Source organism: Podarcis liolepis (assembly GCF_965112155.1).
Source record: "Podarcis liolepis genome assembly, chromosome: 8".
Taxonomy (NCBI): Eukaryota; Metazoa; Chordata; class Lepidosauria; order Squamata; family Lacertidae; genus Podarcis; species Podarcis liolepis.
This window is the reverse complement of record NC_139560.1, coordinates 28,523,195-28,549,332: the sequence shown is the minus strand read 5'-3', so window position 1 is coordinate 28,549,332 and position 26,138 is coordinate 28,523,195. Positions and strand designations below refer to the sequence as shown.

Below are 26,138 nucleotides of genomic sequence, written 5' to 3'. Positions count from 1 at the left end.
ACGCTCTCTTTCCCAGGTCCCAGACATGCCGGAAGTTGCGCGTGGCCGCCTCCTAGAGCAGCCGGGTTTGCTCCAAAAGCTGAGGTTTTCTTGGTTCCCCGCCTCCCTCGTGGCGGACCTTCAGCGAGTCGTCTACGGTTTTGGATTTCCCGCGCGCGAGGGGCGTCCTCACGCCGCGCCGACGTCACGAGGTAGCGTCGGCCTCTTCTCACGTGACTCTCGTGGTGCTGGGGGAGGGGCGGGGGTTAGAAGGATTGGTTTTATTTACTATTTCCCCCCTGGGTCCTCTGAGGTGCCCGACGCATGCGCACGGTCCGCTTCGCCCGCAGCTCCTTGGGTTACACAAGTTCTGAGGTGAGGCTGGCCGTTGGGGCCACCACGCCAGATTCAAGTATCTGGGAAAGGCTTCATCGGTATTATTATTATTATTATTATTATTATTATTATTATTATTATTATTATTATTATTATTATTACGGTCCTTCCCAGGCGCTGCGTAGAAGAGGAGCCGCTGCTCAGGGAGGGGCTGCTGCGCCCTTTCGGACGTTTGTGGGAAGCGGCTGCGGAAGGAAGCCTCTCTGAGGTGTGTGCAAAGGGGCGAGCCGAGGGAGCAGCCTGTGCTTGTGGGAGTTGCGGGTCGCTTGTGGGAATTGCGCCTCGGAGGGGAATGGTGGAAATGGGAACCCAGGTGGGGGAGGGGGGACTTGGGTCATGCCACCCATTTAAGATGTTTTCCAGCATTTGGATCCTGCCCGTTTGCTCCCCATCCCCCCCCCCCAGAAAAAAAGGTCCTTTTTCTCCGGCTCAAAAGGTAGGATAAAGGAGTGGGAGGGAGGCGGGCGAAGTTTAACTGAAGCACAAGCTCCTAAACCGAACAGGTAACAGTGAAGCCTGGAAAGTTTCCAGAATATATAATGAAAGTCGGATCTCATCTAACTTATGTTTGCATTGCTCAGGGATACTACACACACACACACGTGTTTCTGTAGCCGAGACGATTTTCCAGTTTAAATTAGCAGCGATCCCTAGACTGATGTTTGTTTTGACCAGTGTTTATTTTCTTGGGGGTTACTGAAGGGTATGCAGTACCAGCACCTTTACACCCCCTCCAGATGTTAAATGTGTGGCACTCACAGTAGCAACGTAATGGTGAGTGCCTGCACATTTTTTTAATATAAAAAGCACTGGCTTTGTCTCTTCTTAAGAAGTTCGAGGAATATCCTTGACTTACTTTTTAATGTGTAATATATATAGTTTGGTTAAAGTGTGAGGGTTTGTTTGAAGGTGGTATACCTGCCTTGAGTTCCATATCTAGAATGAAAGTCCAAATTGAGGTGTGAAAGGTGTATCCTGTGGGGTAAACTTTGGTGGATGAACATAGGTTCTGCACTAGGATGACAGTGGAGAACTGAAAGCTATGAGGTCTGTTTCATGTTTTCTTTGCAGAGATCACCATGTCTCTTTAGGTATTGTTCCTGGTGCTGCACTAGTCTTTCCTGCTGTATCGTGTATATTTAAAAGAATAATATGAGTTATTCCCCATCCTGCACCCCTAGGTTCTAGAGTGGGTAACATTTAAAATACAGCATAAAAAACTTATTTTTTAAAAATTACAATCAAATATGCAAATTGTGAAGGGCAGTTAAGTGTCAGACATGTTAGTTGTTGTTTAGTCGTGTCCGACTCTTCGTGACCCCATGGACCAGAGCACGCCAGGCACTCCTGTCTTCCACTGCTTCCCGCAGTTTGGTCAAACTCATGCTGGTAGCTTCGAGAACACTGTCCAACCATCTTGTCCTCTGTCGTCCCCTTCTCCTTGTGCCTTCAATCTTTCCCAACATCAGGGTCTTTTCCAGGTCAGACATGTTAAGCTGTGGCCAAATATCCTGTATTTTTATCTTGTGAACGACCATGAGAGCTTCAGATGAAGGATGGTATTTACATTTAATTAATAATAATAATAAATAGAACTCCCCAAGTCTTTGGTAATATGTGCCTTCCCTTAATATGCTTTACATTTCTGCTATGAGAAACACATCAGTGTAGCTGTGGCAAACAATTGCCACACAAAGTGATAACTTTATATAATTATCACGTGTAATTCCCTACACATTTGGGGAGCGTATGCCCAGGGAAGCCTGAGGATCAGTATAGCAAATCATTCACACCTTGAGCATATGATTGAGTTGAAATGGATGGGCGTGTAGTTATTGTGTGACAACTCGAGCATTGTGGGTGTGACAGTTGTCTATGAATTCAGACATAACAGCAAACCATAGCACAGGCTCTGTTTTCAGTGCCTAGTTTGTTGGCCCTCAAACAGAGGTTTGTAAGCTCTTTTCTCTTGTAGTTCCATTTTCTAGACAAAAGTGTGTGTGTTTACTGCATTTGTTTATTTAGGAAACAATTGCTTGTGCAGAAGTAATAATAGTATTGTTTGGAGTACACTGTACCTTAGCATCCACCAGGTCCTGTTTTCTGAGCATTCTTGAGACATCTAGTTGGCTTCAAAGGAATTCTGGTTCAACTCAGCATGGTTGTGTTTATGTTCGTATTGTAAATAATAAGGGTGCCATTAGCATCTGGAATGGACTGGAGTCCCAGAAATTGTGTGGGTTTGCAGATAATTTAACACATAAGTCTTCCAAGCTTTCCTAAAGTTCCATAAACCAGGATGTTGTTTTTTCTCACCAGATTGCAGATTTACTAAAATGAAATATTACAGAGCCTTTAGCAGGAGCAGTACATGTGTTCTTTCTTGTTTCATTATACAGGGAGAAAGAAGAGATCTGATATAACAAGGTCCCTACATAAAAACTTTTTAAAAAGCTCAACAAAAATTAAATTTTGAATGAAAGGCCATCTTTGATATGAAATGTAATTTTCTAAGATTTCAACCCCTCCCCTCTTTTACATTTAGCATAAGCTGTACTATTTATTTCCTATTTTGCTGAAAGCACATGCTCAACTTCAAATCTGCAGTAAAGGTAAGGGGCGCGTTGACATTTGCTAGCAAGTCAGTGGAAACATCAAAGAATCTTGAGCACCTTAAGGACAAATGACTTTATTGTGGCATAAACTTTCATGGGCTGGAGCCTCTACCATTGTGGTTGTTACTGGCACCAAGTCAATGCATGTCTGTTTACCCAGGCATTTTAAATTGCTCTGACTACCTCCTTTGCTTTTATAGTTATTGTTGCCTCTCAGTTTTATGGTTAGTAACAAAGTGTGATGTTTTATAACATTGTGTTGGTTGTTGTTGTGGATTGCCTTGAAATCCATCAAGCTGAAGGGCTGTTTAAATTTTGTAAAAATAAAATAAAATTATCCTGGCAGTCAAAAAATGTTTGTCTCAACTTTAGTTCAGTCCTACCATGTCTAAAAGAGCTTGAATGCATGGTTTAGTGTGGCCCATTATAAAGTCTGAGAATCCTTGGAATGACAAACTATTTAAAAAAGAGACTTTTGGCCTACACCCAGAAGTGTGATTCATCACATCACTCTTCTACAGTGTTGCTGAAAAGTACCAGAGTTTAGGTAACTTTATGTGTCTACAGTATAAGATAAGTGTCTTAAATATATTGATGCAATTGCATATACACTTACCTGGAAATGTCACATTGAAGTCAGTGGGACATACTTCTGAGTAGTACCTGCAGACTGCACTGCTGTGGCATCAACTTTTGTAAACTAGAGCTCATTTCACTGAATGCATGATGTTTTCTCCTTGGTTGGTAGGTGTATATGCACACGTCCAGCTGATTGGTAAACCTATTGAGCAAGTTATTATTTCTGCTGTGTGAGAGTGACTGCAATCCATCTTGCACATGAATGCTTTTTATGTTCATGGTAGTTTATCTGTGAATGATTAAGCTGCTGGTTAGGGATTTATGCTGCTTAGTTCTGCTATTGACTTGCCAGCAGAGAAACCTTTTTCTTTTCTGCTCTGGAAGATGCATGTCTACCCAAGATACCCATAGTCATGATTTATTGAATGACTGTTGGGCCACAAACCTGCTTCAGTGGGCTGTGCTTAAATCTGTGTTGGATTCGGACTGTGAGCTGTTAAAATGACCCCAATGTTAAGTATACTTGTTGCTTGCTTCCCATCCAGTGAGGCAGATGGCAGCGCAATGTGTAACAAAGGTGGAGCTAACCATCTCTTGCAGCAACCTCCTGGATAAAGATGTCGGCTCCAAGTCAGACCCATTGTGTGTGCTGCTTCAGCACACAAGTGGACAACAGTGGTATGAGGTACAGTAAGTTGATACTTAATTAAATATTTCTAATAAAGTTTCTTTTCTGGCTATTAGCTCTTTGTTTTAATTTGGTCTTTAGAAACATCAAGTTCTGGGATGTAAAAGTGAGTTTTATTTCTTTGAAACATCATGTGATGAACTCTCCCCACCACCACCCAATGTCTTATACACAGGTTGATCGCACAGAAAGAATCAAGAACTGTTTGGACCCCAGGTTTTCCAAGAGATTCCTAATTGATTACTATTTTGAGCTGGTGCAGAAACTCAAATTTGGGATTGTTGACATTGACAATACAACTGTTGATCTGAGTGATGATGACTTCTTAGGAGAATTTGAATGCACACTGGGGCAGGTAGGTGTAAATAACTCATGGATATTCTCTCACTTTCAGAGAGTTTTATTGGTTGCTTCATTTACAGTTCATTTGGTTCTGCCCTGAGAAATGTCATTTGACCTGAAACCTCATTCATGCTGGTATTGTTCCTTCACCCAGCAAAACCAAGAAAAGGTCAAAGCAGGAACAATAGCATGTTGCAGGTTCTCATTTTGTAAGTTCTGCTTTTCAATAAGAATTGAAATAGTAAATTGTCTTCCTTTTATAGGCAGTTTATCTAATGTTATGTCAAATGCTATTGTTACAAGAACTAATCTCTGTGGTTTATCATTCCTTGTTGCCTTATTCCTATGGATAAACTGATTCCCTGGACATAAAATCAGATTTGTGTAAACCAGTTTCCTATTGCAGGTAAATTGGGAAACCAGTCAGATTCTGGCTACTTAGCCAAGATTAATTCTCCGTTTTCTAGTTACGATGTAACTGGTAACTGGTTTAAACAAACCATGATAGAAGTAACAAAGGGGAGGGGTGACTGTGTGAGCAATTTGGGCTGGACGTAGAGTCCATATGTATAAAATTATTACATGTGCAAAAGCAGTAAAACATTTTTTGTTAAAAATAAACCCTGTCATCTTATGCTCTGCCTTGATTGCTGAGATCTGTTGATGGGGCACCTTTGTTGGTTCCCTTCCATTCAGCCAGCCTTTACCAGGGGCTAAACCTTTAGCTTGACATGCCCTGCCCTGTGGATTCCTTCTTAACCCTTTTTAACCCTGAGACTCTTCACCAACCAGATCTTAATAATGTGTTCTGTGTTTTTATTGAAATATACATTTAGTTTATACTATGCCTTTTTATATTTTATATGAACTTGTGGTTTATAAAAATTGTAAAAATAAAAATTAATGCATGGGTCGATGCCAATTATCAGTTAAATAAACCATAGCATATTACTCAAATAATTGCATCTGAACTGGCCTGTTGTGTTACTGTTTTTTCTAGTCATCTGCTAAGAGCTTTGACTAAGTCACCATTTATGGAATTCTGTAGACAAGGTAAATTCTTAATCTGTTGAGTTTCTGGATATTTCTGTATTTTTACAGATTGTTTCTAGCAAAACGCTCACCCGGCCACTACTCTTGAAAAATGGCAGACCCGCAGGAAAAGGAAAAATAACGGTATGAAAACACAAATGGTTTTTTTCCCCTTCTGGTATTTCGCTGTGGACAAAGATTTTGATGACCCAGGGAAACATGAATTTAGTCAAAACAAAATTTAAGTGTGCTGAAATTCTGTGGAAATTAATGTGATGCAGGTTGGGATCCTATGCACTTTCTAGGAAATAAGTGAATTGATTAAGACCTATTTTAATTGTTTTAGGTCGTCCCCCCCCTACAATTTTCACTTTAAATTTCATTGCCAGAAGGCAGGGGCTAGTTTTAATTTAAAAACCAATTACATGCCTAGTTCTGCATCTTTCAGATTTTGTATCTCAAACAGCAGCCTCACATGCCACCTGGAGAAATTGAAAACTAACTGAAATCTTTCAAAGCAGGTTGTTCATGGCATTATGAGTCTGTTGTGGCCAACCCTTCAATGTTCTAAAATGGGAGAAAGAAGCACCTTCTTATTACTATAAAACTATTCTTTTTTATAGCTGTGAACATGTTCTTACTGCTTTTGAAAATAATAGAAAAATGATAGAAATATAAATTTTACTTCAAATTTTACTACACTCCATTTGTCATACGTTTCATTCTACTGCCCATAAAAGAACTCTATGACATACTTTAGAATGCAGTATCTTATCAGGGTGAATGTTGTCTTTGTGTGCTTACTTAGATTACTGCTGAAGAAGTAAAGGATAATCGGGTAGTCATGTTTGAAGTTGAAGCAAGGAAACTGGACAACAAGGTACTTCAAGGTTGCAGTTCTATACACATTTAGCTGGGGTTAAATCATATTGAGCAATGGGCAAAATCCAACTTTGTCCTCCTACCAAATAGAATTGACTTGTTTGTGCAACAGGATTTGCTGTTTCTCTCCTTTTTTCCTGCAACCCCTGAGCACCCCCCCCCAATACCTGCTCTGGATGAGCAGATCCTGTTGTTAGAGAAAGAGAGGGATAGAGAGAGAGAACTTCTACAGTGGTACCTCGCAAGACGAATGGCTCGCAAGACGAAAAATGCGCCAGACGAAAGAGTTTTCCGTTTTTTGAGTCAAGACAAATTTCCCTATGGGCTTGCTTCGCAAGACGAAACGTCTTGCGAGTTCTTGCGAGTTTGTTTCCTTTTTCTTAAAGCCGCTTAGCCGCTAATAGCCGTGCTTCGCAAGACGAAAAAACCGCAAGACGAAGAGACTTGCGGAACGGATTAATTTTGTCTTGCGAGGCACCACTGTACAGAAATACTTAACCACTACCATTGTTCTGACTAGAGCTGCAAAGATTTGCATTCACTGAATTTCCCAAGGAAGGATTAATAATCTGAATGCAACCATGCATGTATGTGCAGCACTGGTGGAAAAGAGGAAGTGAACTGCATGTTTGTACTTGGCATATAGGTGGTGTCTGTTTTGAACAGGAAGTAATGTAGTGCAAAGTTTATTTAAAGGACTTTCACCCCATTATTTAGCTGAAAAAACTCCAAAGCAGCTTATGAATATCAGTAATAAAATAGTCCAGGCTCTCATTTTTACAATCTAAAAGTCATGACACACAAGGAAAAAGGGAGGAAGAAAAAAAAAGAGACATCAGTTCTTAAAGTTACTGTTCTTATAATGACCAGCCAGGATGGCAGCAATTCAGTTAGCATAATGGAATGGTTTCTGTTAGGTGACAGTTGAAGGCAGGGCCAGAGGCAGGTGCACTATCTATAAAACCAATGAAATTAGCCCTGCTTTTCTTCTTTCTGCTCTGCAGCCTGATTTTTGCAAAAAAACAACAACAACAAAAACAGCAACCCCATTCTCTAATGACAATTTTGAAGCAATAGCCTATGTTTTAATTGCAGGATTTCTTTGGAAAATCTGATCCTTATTTGGAGTTCCACAAGCAGACTTCTGAAGGAAACTGGGTGATGGTGCACAGAACAGAAGTAAGGTGGTTCTCATTCTTTTATGAAGTGGGCTGATTTGACTCATTGCCTATTTTAATACTTTTAGTTCTGTTTTTGTGAGGTACTACTGGTTTCTATAACTATAGCACTTTCAGAAAGAAATTTGAAAGCTACTGTATCAAGCAGCATCCTATCCTACTGTGATATGTATGGGAAGTTCCAAGGATAGGATTAGCGATAGTTGTTGGAACAGCCAAAGTTATAAAAAGATGGTTAATGCAAAAAACCCACAACCTTAATAATATTTAAGCAATTATTATTTTGTACTTATTTAGGTTATCAAAAATAACTTGAATCCCGTATGGAGGCCATTTAAAATCTCTCTCAACTCTTTGTGTTACGGAGATATGGATAAAACGATCAAGGTAATGTATAAAGGATGAGGAAGTAGAATGAGAATTTAAAACTAAATGTGAGCCTGGTTCACATGCCATACTAAGCCCAAACATTGTTTATTCTTGGCTGCAGTCCCTGGTTAGTGAGGAGACTGCTTAAACTTAAGTCCTGGTTCAGATAACATGCCAAGTTTGCCTTAGCTCAGTCGCAGCAAAAAAGTTTGGAGAGGAGCAGAGCAGCTATGAGTATTCTTGCTAAGTCAACATTTGGCTTAGCATGTCATGTGAACAGACTCAAAAACTATTTTTTAAAAATCTGTTCAGAGCCAGATTCATCTACCCAGTCCCTCTAGTGGAAGGTAGCCCAAGGACTTCTGATAGAACAACAGGGCCTTCCCCACCCTCTCTTCTCTCCCTGTGCCTCTGGGCCTCTCCCAAATCTGCTCTGGAGGGTCAGGAAAAACCCCCAGAACAGGATGCAGGGAGAGGAGAGGGAAAACCATTCTGTCAGGCAAGCAGAAATACTTGCTCTGATAGAATGATTCCCTAAGTGCCATGTTGAATTCCACCCTCAATATTTACAATTACATTTTTGTGTGTTATATGGGCTACAAGTGAGCTGTCGGTACGATCCTTTTCTGAAAGTGTAGAAGTTTGTTGGCAGTAGCAGAAATAGCAGCTACTGGGTGTTTGAATACCGTGATGTGGAGAGAATATACCTGAGCTGTTAAATGGGACTTCCTTCTTTTTTACTTAAACACATTGCATACACTTAACATGCTTCTCTAAAGATCAAATATCTTACTGGACTACAGAATTCTATAGAAGGGGTGTGGTGCCTGTAAAGTAAATTGTTTAACTAAGCTTTAAGAAAGAAGCATTCTTAAAGCTGTGTTTTACCCAGCATTCATAGCTTCATTAAATCTAGTGTTAGCACTGTGCTTGTAACCCAAGAGTCACCTAATAATACTTTAAGCTGTAGTTTGTCCTTGTTTGCTCCCTTTTGCCTTTATTATGATAATCTTTTCCTCTCTTTAACTTGCATTGATGAAGGGTGTTTTCTTCAGCTCATTAATGCTCATTTCATCATGACCTAGTAGCCGGCCCCACAGCAATCCTGTAAAGTCACCAGATCTCAAGCCCTACTGGTCTTGTAAAAGGTGTGCATGTCTGGAGTGTAGCTGATGCACTTAGCCCCCGCCTCACCCCCACCCCACCCTCCACTTGCCATCCTGGGTGCATATCAAGGACATAGGAAGACTTTGGATCCCAAGCCACCTACATAACTCCTTTTAATTCACCTTATCTGCTGCCATCAGTCTTCTCCATGTAAGCTTGCAAACTTAGGCTTTTGGTCTCTATGCCCATAGAGAGGGTGATCTGCAAAACAAACTGGCCTCTTGGACCTCACCCCCACCCCACCCCACCCCACCCCACCCCGGCCAAAGGATTGCCCCTTCATTCATATGTTCACCATCTATTCTCATAATGATAAAAACACTGCTAGTTTGTTTCTGTATGTTTCTATATGTAATGATTATGTTTTGTATTCTAATTCTGCAGCAAAGTAAATTTCAACCCCTGCTGGTTTATTTTTGCCCCTTCATGAGCTAAAATGCAGTTTTCTAATAAACTGTTTTAACTTTTTTGGTGCAAACGGAATACAGAAAAACCTCATATGCATGCAGGTCTGTGCCATTGTAATCAAAATCTGGCCTGCCATGTTACATCTTCCTGAGGAAATAGAAAAAGGTGAAACAGAGTCTTGCAACCTTATGGAAAACAGTTTAAAATGAAACTACTTTGCTGTAATGAATAAGGGAAAACATTTTATACTATAATGACTGATCAAACAATACTTTAATACTTTATGCACACAGTGTCTTATGTAACTGGCTATTTCATTATAGTAAGTAAAATCATTTTTCAAGCTCTATCCATCACAAATGCCTTTCTCTGTGTTAAAATGGCTGTTTGTGTATTCAGTTATAATACACAAACAACTTGCTTTGATATCTCATTACGTTTCCCCCTGAAGTGTGTGTGTTGAAGTGAGCCATTGAAGGCTTCTCTTACTAGGAGCAGGCATGTAGTCATTCATTAGTTCTGTTGTGGGTGGGAAATGTGAATATCTCACAAAAACAAGAGCAAGCTTGAGAAGGCTGTATCAACTGTTAGTATATTGGGTTAAAAATCAACTTCTTAATAAGATGAAATATATCTATAGTAATGCAAAATTTGGCAATGTTCTTAAGAGGTCATACTGAAAGATAAGTTTTTGGTCTTATTCCTTACCCTTGAATTCAGCTTTACTCTAATTCTGTGTGCTGTCATTACATGAAAATCTGTTTCACAGATTCTCCTTGGTCATAGCAGTGTCTGCATGCTGTTTGCACTGATGGAGAGTGCATGTGCATGTGTGTTAACCTAATACGGTGATGCTCTTGCCATACTTGAGTAGGAGTGGCAATGGGCCCAAGGAACATCAGTGTGAGGTATAATTAAAAGTAACTAGAATTGTTTAAAATAAATGTGAAATACACATTGTACACATAAGTGGCATTTGAAGTTGGAGCCATAAAACAATTATTACGCATGCTTCGTATTTTCAGTGAAACTACAGTTTTGGCTCTGTAGGTCACTGTTGCTGCATTTTAGTCTTGCCTGCCTAATTATCTTGGGACTGATACTCAGAAGTGGCAAAAGCCTGAAGCACACGATTTCTTCTCTTTTGCTCTGTTAAATTACATGGTGTCAGTGCTGTAACCACAACATACTGGGTTAACAAAGAATGCTTCTTTTTTAGGTTGAGTGCTATGATTATGACAGTGATGGGTCCCATGATCTCATAGGGACCTTTCAGACCACACTATCAAAACTGAAGGAAGCGTCGCGACATTCACCAGTAAGTTCTTTTACTTCCCTCCCTACCTCACTGGTAGCCTTAGGCAATCCACTTTCTCTTCTATACAGGCCCTTCCTTATTTATTAGAATTTTTATGCATGGCCTTCCTTCAGATCAGAGTATTCGATGGATTACAGCACAACATACAGCTTTAATAATAATACTATAAAATAGAACACAGATTCATACAACTTGTAAAAACAACAACACTAGGTCTTAACTCCAATCTGTACCATCAGGTTTCATGGTCCTACCTGCTGCACAAGGTGGTGGGACCATGAACAAGGACTCTCTTCAGCTGATCTTAAGGTTTAGGGTGGCAAGTGTTCCATAAAGGTGTTCCATAAAGCTTCTGTACTCCAAGTTTAGTGTTTCATTGTAGTGCCTTCAGAATCAGAGTGACACGATCCTATATGGTTGTATCTGATAACAGGCTGCAGCAGTTGCAGCTTCTGAACAACTTTTAAGGGAAACTGTGCAAATCCACATTGCAGGAGACATCTGAAGGCATCCCTGTTTAGGGAAGCTTTTAATGTTTAACAGGTTATTGTATTTTGGTGTTCTGTTGGAAGCTGCCCAGAGTGGCTGGGGAAACCCAGCCAGATGGGCAGGGTATAAATAATAAATTATTATTATTATTATTATTATTATTATTATTATTATTATTATTATTATTATTATTTTATATTAAGTAATACATGCACAGCTCCCTTCCCCTCTCTTTTAGCACAGCTTTAGGGAAGGAAACACAAGTTTTGGTTTGTTTTGAACTAACCACATAGTTGTTATTAATGTCTGAACCTGAACAAACTATAGATCAACTATGTTTTGAAGTTGACTTGTTTTCCTAAAGCATAAAAAAGGTAAAGGTAAAGGACCCCTGACAGTTAAGTCCAGTCACAGACAACTCTGGGGCTGTGGCACTCATCTCGCTTTACAGGCCAAGGGAGCCACATTTGTCTGCAAACAGTTTTTCAGGGTCCTATGGCCAGCATGACTAAGCTGCTTCTGCTTCTAAACGGTGTTTACCTTCCTGCCAGAGCAGTACCTATTTATCTACTTGTACTTTTTGGCGTGCTTTTGAACTTCTAGTTTGGCAGGAGCTGGGACTGATCAACGGGAGCTCATGTGGGGATTTGAACTGCCGACCTTCTGATCGGCAAGCCCAAGAGGCTCAGTGGTTTAGACCATAGCGCCACCTGCATCCCACTCCTAAAACATACTTAAGAATAAACATGCACAGCATCAAACTTTGACTGGTAGACAAAAAGCTTCTGCTTACTTCCTTGCGGTTGTGCTGGAGAGAAACTGGGGAATTTACAAGCTGTTTTTTCATAACACTAAGCCATTCCTTGCTGCAAATAGACCAAATCTAGAAGTAGCAGAATGTAATATTGCTAAAGGGTCCCAGACTATCTCAAGTTCTGTAAACTTTGAAGTAAGTATGCTTAGGATATCAGTCTTAATATGTGCAATTTTTGCCCTGCTGCTGTTTTGTAGGCTGAATTTGAATGCATCAATGAGAAGAAGAGGCAAAAGAAGAAAAGCTACAGAAATTCAGGCATTGTGAGTGTTAAACATTGTGAGGTCAGTATCAATTTTTTTCTCATTCAGTTGTTACGTTTACAGCAGTAATAATCACATTTGACATTGTATCATCCCAGCATAAAGGCATGGGCCGCAGTCTTGAGAAAATGAGGCATCCATAGATATCCACTTGGATTTAGACAGCTAACTGTACTTAAAATATGTCTCTGGATTGTTCCATTAGTCAGGGCAAGGGTGTTAAACTTCTGAATACTAAATAGAATAAACTAGTACTGCTTGCCAATGCTCTCTTTATTTTTAACAAATCTACAATCCGTCAATATAGAATTACTTTAAATAGCCAAAAGTTGATGTATAGTACAGTGGACCCTCGGGTTATGTTACCTTCGGGTAACATAATCTTCGGGTTGCAAACACGGCAACCCCGGAAGTGGGTTTGTCGCTTGCGCATGAGCAGAAGCAGTCCTTCGGTTATTAAATCTTCAGGATACAACAAGGCCTCCAGAACGGATCCTGTTAGTAACAGGAGGTACCACTGTAGTACAAATAATAGGTCTTATTGATCCCAGATACTTTTATTGCATTGTGTTTTGTATTGTGAACAACTGTGGTATCATTCAGAGGAAGAGCTGTGTATATATTTTTTAAAATGAAACCACTTGAGAAGTGTTTCTCAGCATGCTCATGCAAAAGCACACAGCCACTTCCTTTAGTGTGCTCAGTATCATATGCCCACCTATTCCCTCCCTCTTCACTCTGTCAAGAAATACAAGCTCTGAGTTCACTGTATGTGTGAGTATACACACTCTGTAATGCTAAAACAAGATTACAGTATTTAAAAGCAAAACTAAGCTCTGCAGAACTGGTCTTGGCCGTTCAGTAGGAGAAGATGAGAGTGGGGAGTTTGTTTTCTCAGTGCTTAATTCAGATGCATTTAAGCTCATCTGCATAGCACTGAATCATGATCTAGAAGTATATGGAAACACAACCTGACTGGGCAGGTGGACAGACCATTATGTCCTGTGTTGTCAGGATTTTTTCATGCATGGTGCTGCATCTGCAGCGGACTTCTATTGAACTGTGGTTGTCTGCCTCAATCATCTAGCTTGTATATTAAGTCCATCTCTTCATTAACATTATTGCCACTTCTGCCATCATTGCAAATCTTTTTTCCTCTCTCTCTCCTCTGCCCCCCTACGCCAAGTTGAAAACCCATGCTGATGGCTAAAGGGCTCAGCATTGACTGTAGGGGTGTCACTGTGTTCTGAAACCAAACCAATTACCATATTTTTTCGCTCTATAAGACTCACTTTTTCCCTCTTAAAAAGTAAGGGGAAATATGTGTGCGTCATATGGAGCAAATGCAGGCTGCGCAGCTATCCCAGAAGCCAGAACAGCGAGAGGGATTGCTGCCTTCACTGCGCAGCGATCCCTCTTGCTGTTTTGGCTTCTGAGATTCAGAATATTTTTTCCCTTGTTTTCCTCCTCCAAAAACTAGGTGCGTCGGTAATTGCCTTATCCTAATAGGTCTGTGTTCCTGAGTGTATCACTGAGTGCTTTGATGATTGATTTTTTTTGCAGATTATAATGGAGTGTACTTTCCTTGACTACATCATGGGAGGGTGCCAGCTGAATTTTACTGTAAGTAAGCTGTAGCTCAGCTCTTTTAAGAGAAGAAAGGGGACCAAATCCGCTTGAGAATAATCGTGTGGGGTTGTCGCACCAGAACCAAAGACTGGATTATAATAAAGATCCTAACCAGAACTAGCTGCAATATGAACCGTTGGCTTGAAAGCTACTAAGCACTGTGGGTGAGGAAGCATATAGAACGTGCATGGTGTGGAATATGTTGGTGCTTCCCCCCAATGGGGGAGGGAAGTTGAGGTATAGGAGGCTTGCAGTCAAGGAGGATCTGTACTTTAGAAAAGTAAAAAAAAGAATACCTGGTTTGTGTGAAAACTGTTGGTTAGGATCAGGAGTTGCTGTAAATCCCCACAGGAGCAGGAGCTAGAGCAGGAGTGGGCAACTCTAGATCCTTATTTAGTATGGCTTTTTAAATTCTGCCATCCTTTAAAATAATAATAATAATAATAATAATAATAATAATAATAATAATAATAATAATAATTTATTTATTTATATCCCGCCCTCCCCAGCCGAAGCCGGGCTCAGGGCGGCTAACAACAATAAAACAGTACAACAGTACAACACAGCTCTCATCCCCCCATTCCTATTTTATCATTGCAACAACTTCGTGAGAAAGGTTAGCCTGATTTTCTAGGAAGGTGTTCCCAGTAATTTTTAGGTTTAGAAGAGTGGCTGGAGGGAAGACTTATTCAGTCAAATGAGTAATTGAGATTTGTGCCACAGTAATCATGTTTCACTCAGCTTGGTCCATTCTATGCTTGTTTTGTCAGTTCAACAGCAAAACTAAAACTAAGTAAACTGCATGCTTCCTCAGCCTTGATGTCTCTCAGGTTCTCCCTGCCCAACCCAGTTTTTCAAATAGTTGTTGTTAAGATTACGAATATTATTCTGCCCTTCACCCTGAGGTCCCAGGGCAGGTTACAACAGTTTAAAATACAGCATTAAATACAATTTAAAACAACTTAGGATCAGAAAAATAGGACAGGTCCTAAAAATACAGCAGTGCTAGTACAATTCTGAGCAGAAAGTAATATTCACATCAGTGATGTCTGTACCTTTCGACAGGTTGGCATTGACTTTACTGGCTCGAATGGAGATCCCCGCTCCCCAGATTCCCTACATTACATCAGCCCTAATGGCGTGAATGAATACCTGACTGCCATTTGGTCTGTTGGGATGGTCATTCAGGACTACGATACGTAAGTTTCTCTGCTAGTCTTGTTCTCAATGTGCTTTTGTATATTAAAATTAAAGCACACACATTTAGAATTATGACATAACTCAGAACTTGTGACATACACACACACACACTTATAAAATAACAGCTCCCCCCCCCCAAAAAAAAACCTGCTCATTTTTCTCTCCAACTTGTCTAATCCAGAAAGTTGGAGTTCTGGTTTCTTTTTGTCCTGACTTTGTTGAGAAATGTAGATGTGTTAGAACAGAATGTGTCTCACTGGTATATTCTCTTGGTGAAGGGAAGTGCAAATTTTGTCTAGACTTAGCAGTTCAGTTCTAGCGTCTAATGAATTAGTATCATTAGAGTAATTATGTTGACAATATATGAAGATTGTACAGTGGTAACCTCGGGTTACATACGCTTGAGGTTACAGACTCCACTAACCCAGAAATATTACTTCAGGTTAAGAACTTTGCTTCAGGATGAGAACAGAAATCGTGCTCCAGCGACGTGGCGGCAGCGGGAGGCCCCATTAGCTAAAGTGGTGCTTCAGGTTAAGAACAGTTTCAGGTTAAGAACGGACCTCCAGAATGAATTGAGTACTTAACCCTAGGTACCACTGTACTACAGATCCTGCTTTGAATGGATTGTGTTTTATTTTGCAGATAGTTGATGGTACTGTTTCGTCATGTTTTACAAATCACCAGTGTAGCTGGCTGATTTAATTGGTTTTGTCTTTCAGCTCACCTAGAAAGCCTTTCCAAAGGGTCAGGGGATCCCTCCTGGAAAAAGGGGGTCTGCTGGGGAGAGATGGGGATGGGAAATTTTCCCTCAGGGAACTTTGCGTTCATGAAAGTGACTTTAGCATTTAATAGCAGTGCAAGCAAGAGATTTATGCTTTTATTTTGTGAAAGAATGTAGAACAGTGACTTGTTTATAATGGTTTGCTCTAAATTGCTTTTATAGAGATAAGATGTTCCCAGCTTTTGGGTTTGGAGCTCAGATTCCTCCCTCTTACCAGGTAAGGTGAAACAGTTTTGTAAAAAAAAACCCCAAAGCCTGCCTGATTAGGAATGGACCTATAAAATAATTGGAACATCTTCCATATATTTACAGGTGTCACATGAGTTTCCATTAAACTTTAACCCATCAAACCCATTCTGCAGTGGTAAGTTTGAAAAAAATTAAGTTACGGATGTTAAAAAATGTCCTGGCATTTCTAGGTTTATTGTAGGTCAGAGCAAGGTGACAATAGCTCAGTTTGTAGGTTTTTGAACTAGCACCATTATTTTTTAAGTTTGCTATATTTATATAAGGCTGTCAGGGGGCACACAACCATTAAATGCTAAAATACAATATCCTAAAATGACAATATCACAAGTAACAACTTGTGTCCTAAAAATTCCCAGCAGAGAGAATAAAATCAGGTAACTAAAAAGTTACACAGCGCATAAACAGTGGTTCGTTAACATTGTATAATTGAAAGAAATGTCAACTGGAAGAAATAAATCTGATCAAAGCTGTCAGGTCTTAACCCAAAATGAAGATAGGGGAAGATATTATTTATTAAAATTGTCACATAAATGAGAGGCCTGGGTAGGTTACAGTTTCTTCCCAAGTTTCATTCTGTCTAATTAGTACTTGTGGAAGAAAGAATTGAAATGAGTGTGTGTTTACTACCCACTGCAAGAACTTGAAGTTAATAGTAATTCTGTTCTCTCTGTGCTGCTATGTTTGAGGCCATACTTGCTAATCTGAAAGGAACCTCCTCTAAGAGAGGTACTGTCCGTTTAGCCTCAAAGATCCCAAGTCTTAATTACTGTCCTGTAAACCTCAGCATCCCCCACCCCCTGCCCCATCACCACACTATTGGAATCTTAAGTTTTATACGCTATTCTGCTAGCTAGGGCAATTACCCATACATGCCTGAGATAAGCAGCAGTATGGGGCTGTGAATCTGACAAATCCTTCCATAAGGACACCCTTTTATTTATGTATCTATATATGCTTACTGAAACTTCAGCACACTAGAGTGTCATTAAAGCTGTGGAAGAGATGCAAATATTGAAATGTAGTGAAGAATGTTTACTTAACTTCCCCAGGAATCCAAGGCATTGTGGATGCATACCGGGCCTGTCTTCCTCAAGTAAGATTGTATGGGCCCACCAACTTTTCTCCAATAATAAATCATGTGGCTAAGTTTGCTGCTGCAGCTACACAGCAAAAAACAGCTTCTGTAAGTCCTTTGTAATTTCTAAATGAGCATGCTCTTACTCATCTATTATTGGAGGGAAATCCAACCCCGCTCCCCGGACATTGATGGTGGGGGAGATACCATTTAGGTGTCTATCTGCTCAGAGCACTACTAATGTGGAGGTGGGGAGGGTAGCAAGCAGCAAGCCCTGAAAAGGGGTGTTTGGGAGTGGTGCACCAGTGGCTTTGGAGTTAGTGGGTTCAAGTCCTGAGGATTCCCTGAGGGGCCAGACCCTTCATGCAGGGAGGGGAGGCTATATTGCTGAGCCTGATGCCAAGTGTGGTGTTGGCAGCAAGAATCTACTTTTGCACTCCTGGATGAGAAGTAGGGTTGGTGATAAGCACAAAACGTGGGCATTTAACATGTCTGGACCCCTATGGAGGAAACTTAATTAAATGTTTTGTTGTGGAATCAAAGCTTCAACTTTAAGACAGCTTCAGTTTTAGGCACTGGTGGGGTCAGATAATTATCTCCTGGGAGTTGATATATCCATAGAATTGGCCTGGGATTGTGTAAGAATTGTTCCCCTGATAAAGTCTTTGAGCCTTGAATGAATCTCATTCTGTACCAACCTTTTTCTTTGATAGAAGGGTGCCTCTATATCAGTGCCACCTGCGACTGTATTTCAGGAGTTTATTTCTGTTCTCAGTTTTAACAAGGTATCCAATTGTTCAACAGCAATATTTTGTGCTCCTGATCATCACTGATGGGGTGATAACAGACCTTGATGAGACCAGATCTGCCATTGTTAACGCAGCTAAGCTTCCCATGTCCATTATAATTGTTGGTGTCGGAGGAGCTGATTTCAGTGCCATGGAATTCCTTGACAGTGACAGTGGGGCTCTGAGGTCTCTTTCAGGAGAGGCTGCTATTAGAGACATCGTTCAATTTGTGCCATTTCGACAGTTCCAGAATGTAAGTACTGTTTCTAATTACACCCTTAATGCTTGTTAGATTATAGCAGAATGATTCAGTCAAAATCTTGGAGTTCTGATGTGAGATCCAATAGCTTTGGCATTTTTGGCTTACAAAGTTAACAAAAGATCTGTGTGACTGCAGTTCAAGAAGAGCTATGGAAATCTCCCAGAAAGCCAGTTGCTGCTGGTCTAAATACATGTGAATTATCTTATATACACATACAAACAAGTAGGGTCTGAAGCTTTTTGCATGATGAGATATAATGAGGAACGGGAAGTAGAGGTTTTTTTAATGACAGTGCTCCAGTAAAAATTGTCTACCACTTATAAACCAGTACAGAGTGCTCTGCTTGAGCATCTTGGACTGTGAGTTGGTTGAGAGGAAAAGAAGGCGCTTCACGAACCAGTGTGATGGCAGCTTTATATGTTCCTTCTTAGGCGGGACTGTACTGAGAAATTTATCAATGACCATTTCCTCTGGGAGTGTGAAAGTGAAGAAACCTGAGGCCAGAGGGCCTCCTGGGATGTGCTGTGACCTTCAGCTGATGATTTGATTGAGATGTTTAGGAGACACCCAACTGCTGTATGTAGCCTGCATATGAACCAGATTGTTGCAGGACTGGCTGTGCAGCCTAACAAGCTTTGCATAAAGACTTGGGACTTTATGTATCCGTTGCCCCTCCTGTGAGCAAAATAATTGAAAAACGAAAACAGGATGAAAGATTGTAATTCTGGTCTCTGAATAATTGTTTGATCTAAACATGATACTGTTAGTAACTGTGGCTGAGAATCTACCCTATTACAGAAGAATTGAGTAATTTGGCTAGTGCATTTCATGGATAAAAGAATATTGTGTCCCAAAAGGAAGGGTATTTTCCTTTTTTAAAATGTAAGAAAGGCTCCTATTACAGTCAAATGATATGGAAGGCAAAGCTCATCAGTTACCCCAGAGTGAAATAAAAGGCAGACATTTCCTCTTCCTATTCAGACACATAGTCTATTGTGTAAATATCATTTCACTTATAGCCATTTTATTTGTAGAATAAAATTGGAAAGCAAAAATGCCTTTGCTTTCCAGAGAGCCCTTTTCTGAAGACCTGTTTGTGTGTGAAATCTCATAATAGGTTTTCTGCACATTTTATGCTCCATTTCCACTCCCTGCTGAAAAGCTGAAATTAGGGCATCAATGTTCCTTACTTTTCATTATTTGTTTAGGCAAACTGCCGTAGGGCAAGGGGGGGGGGGAATCCCTTACATTCTAATGCGCTGCCACTGTAGGTTGTACTTTAACTTGGTAGTTAATAGTTTGCCTTTATCACTCTGCATGTAACAGGATTCACTTACTATAAACAGGCTCTGTTTTTCCTAGTATCTCATGCTTGGAACTTGAAATGCCCTTGGAGGAGAAGTTCTGGTTAAGTAATGCTTCAGGGAAAGGTTAGGGCTATATAGACTGGAAGAAATTACAGTCATTAACCAACCTCAGCAGCTTAATTTTTATGGCATGTTAACTGCCCTGGCTAGTGGCAGTTTTTATAGGCATTACATAACAGTTATTCTCCCTGGATATTCTTATCTTAAGTTGATCTGGTAACCATCTTGTAGATTATCTAAATTACATTAAGCCAGCCAGCTTTTATAGGTATGAACTAGTCAAGTGGCTTAGGGGTTTCATTGTAAACGGTAATGAAATAATAAAATCCAGTGTGTCGTCCCATACAGATTAATGGTGGGACCAAATGGGCAAGTAAATTTTGGCTGACATTGTGTGGTGTGTGTTCAAGGAAATGGCTTTTAAGTTGATCTTCCCAAATCAGCAGGGACTAGATCGTGTGCTTTCTTTGCTTGACTTCCGATGTTCACTCTGTTTCTCCTTTGAATAAGGCTCCCAAAGAAGCGCTTGCTCAGAGTGTCCTGGCAGAGGTGCCTCAGCAAGTGGTGAACTACTTCAGCACATTCAAGCTCCAGCCTCCAAACAACCCTGCAGCAAAGCAAGATGGGAGCTGAGCAGCTGACCCCGAGTATCCAATTCCTTATGTGGGGAATGTCTTCACCACCTTCCTCTGCAGTGCCAACAGGCCAGGGTGGATGACAGGACCTTTTGATACAACACATAAAATGCATAAACTGTTTCAGATACTCCTTTCTTTTTTTGTTCTGGGTCTCCAAAGATGCCATTTTGCTTTAACAGTCAATTGCAAGTGAGACTGAAAACTTTATTTAGACGTAACAAAACTCTCAAACTATGTACATCTTCAGGAAGAACATGCCAGTTTGCTTTTTTGCCATGCCATCACCCCTTTGGCTGCTTATAGTGTGCAGGACAAAACACCGTGTGCCTCCAGCTACAGAGCTTTAGTGTGCCTTTGAAAGCAGTGCGCTGTACCCATCTTGACTTCCTCCTTTAAGAGAGCCTTGGCTGCTCAAAGCTTGCATAAGCTTAATATAAAATGTTCAACCATTTGCAGAGAAGCATCAAGACCAGGGCAGAGTGTAAAGGTCTGTCTTCATTCTCCCCTCACCCCCAAATGACTAATATGTTGTCTTTCTTGGCCATTTATGAACATTTGTATCATTATGAAACAGTGAAAAGTAAGTATAGAGTGATACCTTGAAATGAGCTATAGTAAGACTTTTAGATGTAAATCATGTTGGTTGTTTTTCAAATCAAACATCTCATGTTTATGCAATGTTGCCAACAGTTGCAACACAGAAGATATAAATTTAACAAGGTTTTCTTTGACTGTATATCATACAGGCATACCTTGGGTTACAGACACTTCAGGTTGCGTTTTTTTGGATTCTGAACTGCCAAAACCCGGAAGTACCAGAATGGGTTACTTCGGGTTTTGGCGGCCGTGCATGTGTAGAAGCGCCGAATTGCAACCTGTGCGCTCGCAGACATGCCGCTGCGGGTTGCAAATGTTCATCCCGCACGGATCACGTTCGCAACCTGAGCGTCCACTGTATTACAAAGCTAGTTGACTTTTAGAGACTCTGACTAGAAAGTAATAGCATGTGACTTGTTGTGGACTAAGAAGCCCAGTATGTGCCAATGAGGAAGGACCCTTCCTTGATAGAGTATTTTTCTCAATTTTATAGCTGTCTATTGAGAGAGGTGTATATGCTACTGAACCTGTATTCTTTTTTCACTTTAATTTTTTATGCTGTCTTGGTTTAGCTAGTTCTAGGATGCCTCTCATTTGTGCTAGAGCACAGTTGGCCCAGAATGATTGAATTTGTGTTGTTGTTTTTCCCTTTTGCACAAGAACTAATTAGATTATTCTGTTCGTTCTTCACTGTTGCCTTTGGGGAATCACTTACTTTTTTATTAACTTCTAGAGTGACATAGATTGGACTGAGGTGTCTGAAAATGATTGTTAATTGTGTAGTAAGAAAAAGTGAGGGTCAGATCCACATCCTGTAAATGATTGTTCAGGGTCTAGATGCACATTATTCCTCTGAGGCTGGAACCATATGCCTTCAGTCTCCATGCTTTGCCTTGTGGTCATGTTAAAACTGAAGGGTGTCAGGTGTCAGATTGATGTTTATTATGTTCAATCAAATGTGTCTACTCTGTGGATAATCAAAAGTAGTGGTGTATTTGGAATTATCAGCTGTTGCTGTGATTGAATGCTTTATTCCTATAGTGGATAGACTACATTGAACTGTCTCTTGTTCTCAGACCATTGATAACTTTTATTTTTTGTTACAGATAGGTAGCCGTGTTGGTCTGCCATAGTCAAAATAAAAAAATTCCTTCCAGTAGCACCTTAAAGACCAACTAAGTTAGTTCTTGGTATGAGCTTTCGTGTGCATGCACACTTCTTCTTCTTTGATATCTGAAGAAGTGTGCATGCACACGAAAGCTCATACCAAGAACTAACTTAGTTGGTCTTTAAGGTGCTACTGGAAGGAATTTTTTTTATTTTATTTTTTGTTATGTCGCCTTTTGCAAGTTTTTATATACATCATGGTTTCTCATTTACTGGATAGCAAAGCAAAACTGGATTCAGGGTTGTTTTGAAATTACTATTTAGTGGATTATAGCCAACCTTGTATTTGCTGTTTTTAAAGTCCAGAAGTTTTGAGGATCACTAAATTGAAATTCAGTTATTCTTTCTCTGTGTGAATCAAATGCCCATATAACTGCAGCAGTATTCTGTAGCAAAGTCTGAAAAAAAAACATCCCTGTCTACTTTCGTTAATGGTTCACACATCTCATTTCAAAGTGAATGAGAAAACAGCATCTTATATGGTTGCCATTTGCCACATGCATTCCAGTCCATTCAGTGTCTGTTCTGTACTGTGTATTTCTCATCTCATAACAGGCCTTTAATAGGTACAGTGTGGCTTGAATCTGCCAAGTTTATACTGTAATGGACTTCCGGACCTAAATAGGGGTGGACCAGAACTCAGTATATATATTAAAAAAAATATTCCAAAAGCAGCATCCCCAGAAATATTAACAGTATTTCCTTAATGTCAAAGCTTATTTTTATCTCCTCCATTTGTCTCTTCAGCATGAGTTATGCATTAGCACCACCTTGTGGTGGAAGTTGATCATTAGCTGCTTTTTTAACAAAAGGAATCTACTTTTCCTGTATATTTTCAAAGCAAAATATAGCTTTATGAAGAAAGTATCTTACGGTGTACGGTATTTCTATGCACAACACTATTCCTTGTGTAATACAGTTTCTTGTATTTGAAGTTAGCTTCAGGTGTAACATTATCTTAATGCCATATAACACAGTATATTAAACTCCACTTATGCCCCTCAGCAATTCTAATGTCTTTTGTCATCTTTTAAAGCTCTGAATATGCATTTGCTGATTATTGTGGCTTTCACAGAAAATAGAAATAATGTTCCTGCTTTGTGCTTTTAAGAAATTAGCTCGTATTCTAACTTTCCAAGAGCCTTCCCTCATTCCTTTTCTCTCTGAAGCCTCCTGCCACCCCTTGAAAATCTGCTCCTGGGTGTTGGGGGACCCTTGCAATGGGGCAGAATATGATGCAAGAGCCTGTTGGGGCAAGATTGGGGAACTGGTTGGAAATCTACCATTCTTGAAGGAGCAGCTTGGAATCCAAGCCTTTCAGGGATTTTTAACTACATAAATTACAAATGTTTGTCTGTGAGATAACAGTACAAATCAGTGGTAGAGAAAACTGGAATGAAGAGAGGGAAACAAGCAGACAACTTTGAAGTTTAGCAACAATATTTCATAATGAACAGTCCTGTGTTCCTGTAGATCAGCGATTTTCAAACTTGTGGTCTGGCACTAAACTGACAACAACTTTTTTTCTCCGAAAAAGATTTTGGGGTCTTTATGCTAACTTTAGTTTCTTCAGAATGAAAGAAGAGGGGTTGACATAGAAGCCCAATACGGGGTGGGGCTGTCAGTGGCGGAGCAAGCCGATCAGGCGCCTGGGGTGGCGCATGTGCCCTGCACCCAGGGGTGGGGCCACCCAGGGCAGGACACTCCGTGGGGCCTCCAAGGAGTCTGCCTGCATCCTCCCCTCAGTCGCCCTACAGCTGAGGGGGGGTCAGCAGGCAGACTGGGGCAGCGCGGAGCCTGCAGGCACCCAAGCCACCACATCACTCCGTCACAACTTTCTTGTGCTAAGAGCAGGGTAAATATGCCTTAAATGAATAAATCGGCAGGGGGGAAAACTTTGGTCCTGGAGAGCCAGCTTCAGTCAGAACAGATAGAAGACATCTACTTTAATTTAAATCAGGATGAACATATGGAGTGGGTACCCAGATTTCTTTGTCTGGTTAATAGTCCTGTGGGAAGCCCACTCTATGGCTGTTCCTCAACCATGTTTTACTTTCTTTATGCAAAAATTTCATTAGGAGTAGCTGCAAGTTCAGTCGTCTTAAAAATGTTCTTTTTAGCCTAGTTCCAGAAATAATTACCCCCAAAAGGCATGGGTTACTTCTCTCTGGAGAACAGAACCACAGGGTCCTAATGATAAGAGGAGAGAAATCAAAATTTGCTAATATGCTAATATCTCTGCAGCAACCTTTTCTGAATTTTTGCTCTGCCACAGATATTTTAATACTTTGGAGCAAATGTGAAGCACAAGGGTTAACTGATGTCCTCTTGCTGGGCTCCTTTCCCTAATCTGATGACATTAGAACAGAAAAAGGCTCATAAAGCAGCAGATTGGGTTTAAAACAGCTCAGTTAGGTAGGAGCTGACCTTTCTGCCAACAGTGGTTTATTAGCCGAGGAGAGGAAGAAATGGGCCTGTTACTCTGGAGGCTTGCTGCTCTAAATGAAATAGTGAAACAGGTTGGAGGGCCATAAGGAAAGAACTCTACTGGGGAGAACCTATTATGAGCTCTCATACCCATCTTGTTGCTCTCCAAGGGCTGTGTAATACTCCACAAAAGCAGAGCGGCTTCTTAGGATGTAGGAGACAATTTCAATAGCAGCGAACCAGCCAGAGAGCTTTTTCCTCTACTGTCAAGCAAACCTGTTCCCCATCAAACTTGTCTCAGCCGGGGCAGGGTGGGGGTGGGGATAATTTAGCCCAAGATGGCAGTCCCAATGAAGAAAGGCCTTCCAAAAGGCCATTTTCTCCAGCTGAGGCGCAGCTGGAGAAAATGGCCTATAGGGGAGAGGCCCTATATTTTTTATACTAAGATAGGTGTGAGGAACCTGTATAGGTGCAAACTAGAAGGGGGGACTACTTTCAGTAGGAACATATATCTAAAAATTAGCAGATTTAGTCCTGTAAAATTGAATTGGGCACCCACTCGGCACAGAACTGGGTACAATGCACAGCAAGAGGAACCACCAGTTATACTTGATCCCTCACTTTGACTTCAACAGTAAGAATATCTCCTTCTCCTGGGGTGCTGGAAGGAGTCATGCTAATGATAAGGGACTGGTTAGTGGTTCCTCTGAGTAAATTTGGTTTAGGAGGAGCCGGTGGTGTTGGCTGGCTGCTGGGAGCTGGTTCTTCCTTATGGGCAGACGGTTCCGCTTGCATCTGTGGCTCTTTGGCCTCTGTAGACTGTGTGGGGTTTATTTCTGTAGGTTTGGTTTCAAGCTTGGCTTTTTCTTTTTTGTCTCTTTCTGCCTTTTGTTCCTTTTCTTTCTTTGCTTGTTGCTCCTTTTCTTTCTTTGCTTGTTGCTCGTTTTCTTTCCTTGCTTGTTCCTCCTTTTCTTTCCTTGCTTGTTCCTCCTTTTCTTTCCTTGCTTGTTCTTCCCTTTCTTTTTCCTCCTGAAACAAAAACAGTTAAATATTAACTTCTCTTTTCCTTTTCCGCCTTTTCTCGTTCTTCTTTTTCTTTCTTTGCTTGTTCTTCCTTTTCTTTTTCCTCCTGTAACAAAAACAATTAAATGTTGTTAAAGAAGGATGCTTGACAGGAAATTAAGATCACACCTAAGACCTCTCTGCATAGTAGGTGAGTACAATCCATCATGCACAGCTAAAGGGATACCCACATTGATTTCAGAGTGGCTTGACATTGTCTTTGAAGCTCTACAAGTGTTCTACTGAGATTAGTGGATTCTGCATCAGTCACATGATGCAGCGATGCAAGACAGGGCCTTCTTTGTGATGGCGCCTCAACTGTTGAGCTTGCTCCCTTCTGAAATGCAACATGTGTTTACCCTTTTTTCAGACAC

General features: G+C 40.6%; 2 protein-coding genes across 6 annotated transcripts in view; one reads left to right on the top strand and one right to left on the bottom strand.

Moving 5' to 3' along the window:
- Nucleotides 1-25: 25 nt before the first annotated feature.
- On the top strand, nucleotides 26-20,728 carry CPNE3 (copine 3; the record flags this gene model as incomplete). 5 transcript variants are annotated; one of them, XM_083517326.1, is made up of 17 exons in its annotated part: nucleotides 93-191; nucleotides 490-583; nucleotides 4,115-4,254; nucleotides 4,433-4,612; nucleotides 5,701-5,775; nucleotides 6,440-6,511; nucleotides 7,609-7,692; nucleotides 7,989-8,078; nucleotides 10,855-10,953; nucleotides 12,454-12,540; nucleotides 14,083-14,142; nucleotides 15,214-15,347; nucleotides 16,295-16,349; nucleotides 16,445-16,496; nucleotides 17,431-17,564; nucleotides 18,261-18,497; nucleotides 20,384-20,728. In XM_083517326.1, 15 exons carry the CDS (start codon nucleotides 4,123-4,125, stop codon nucleotides 20,504-20,506), a joined length of 1,614 nt encoding a protein of 537 aa, XP_083373452.1. In that variant the 3' UTR covers nucleotides 20,507-20,728. The 5 variants fall into 5 exon arrangements, with proteins under 5 accessions (XP_083373454.1, XP_083373452.1, XP_083373451.1 ...); XM_083517325.1 differs by lacking the exon at nucleotides 93-191 and adding an exon at nucleotides 200-354; XM_083517328.1 differs by lacking the exon at nucleotides 490-583 and having other exon boundaries at nucleotides 26-191.
- Nucleotides 20,729-22,432: 1,704 nt separating this feature from the next.
- CNGB3 (cyclic nucleotide gated channel subunit beta 3) overlaps nucleotides 22,433-26,138 on the bottom strand; it is a 65,437-nt gene continuing 61,731 nt past the window's right edge. Inside the window, exon 18 of the mRNA XM_083518407.1 lies at nucleotides 22,433-25,731. Within this exon, the coding sequence (XP_083374533.1) occupies nucleotides 25,306-25,731 (426 nt within the window). The 3' untranslated portion in view covers nucleotides 22,433-25,305. The remainder of the gene's footprint in view (nucleotides 25,732-26,138) is intronic.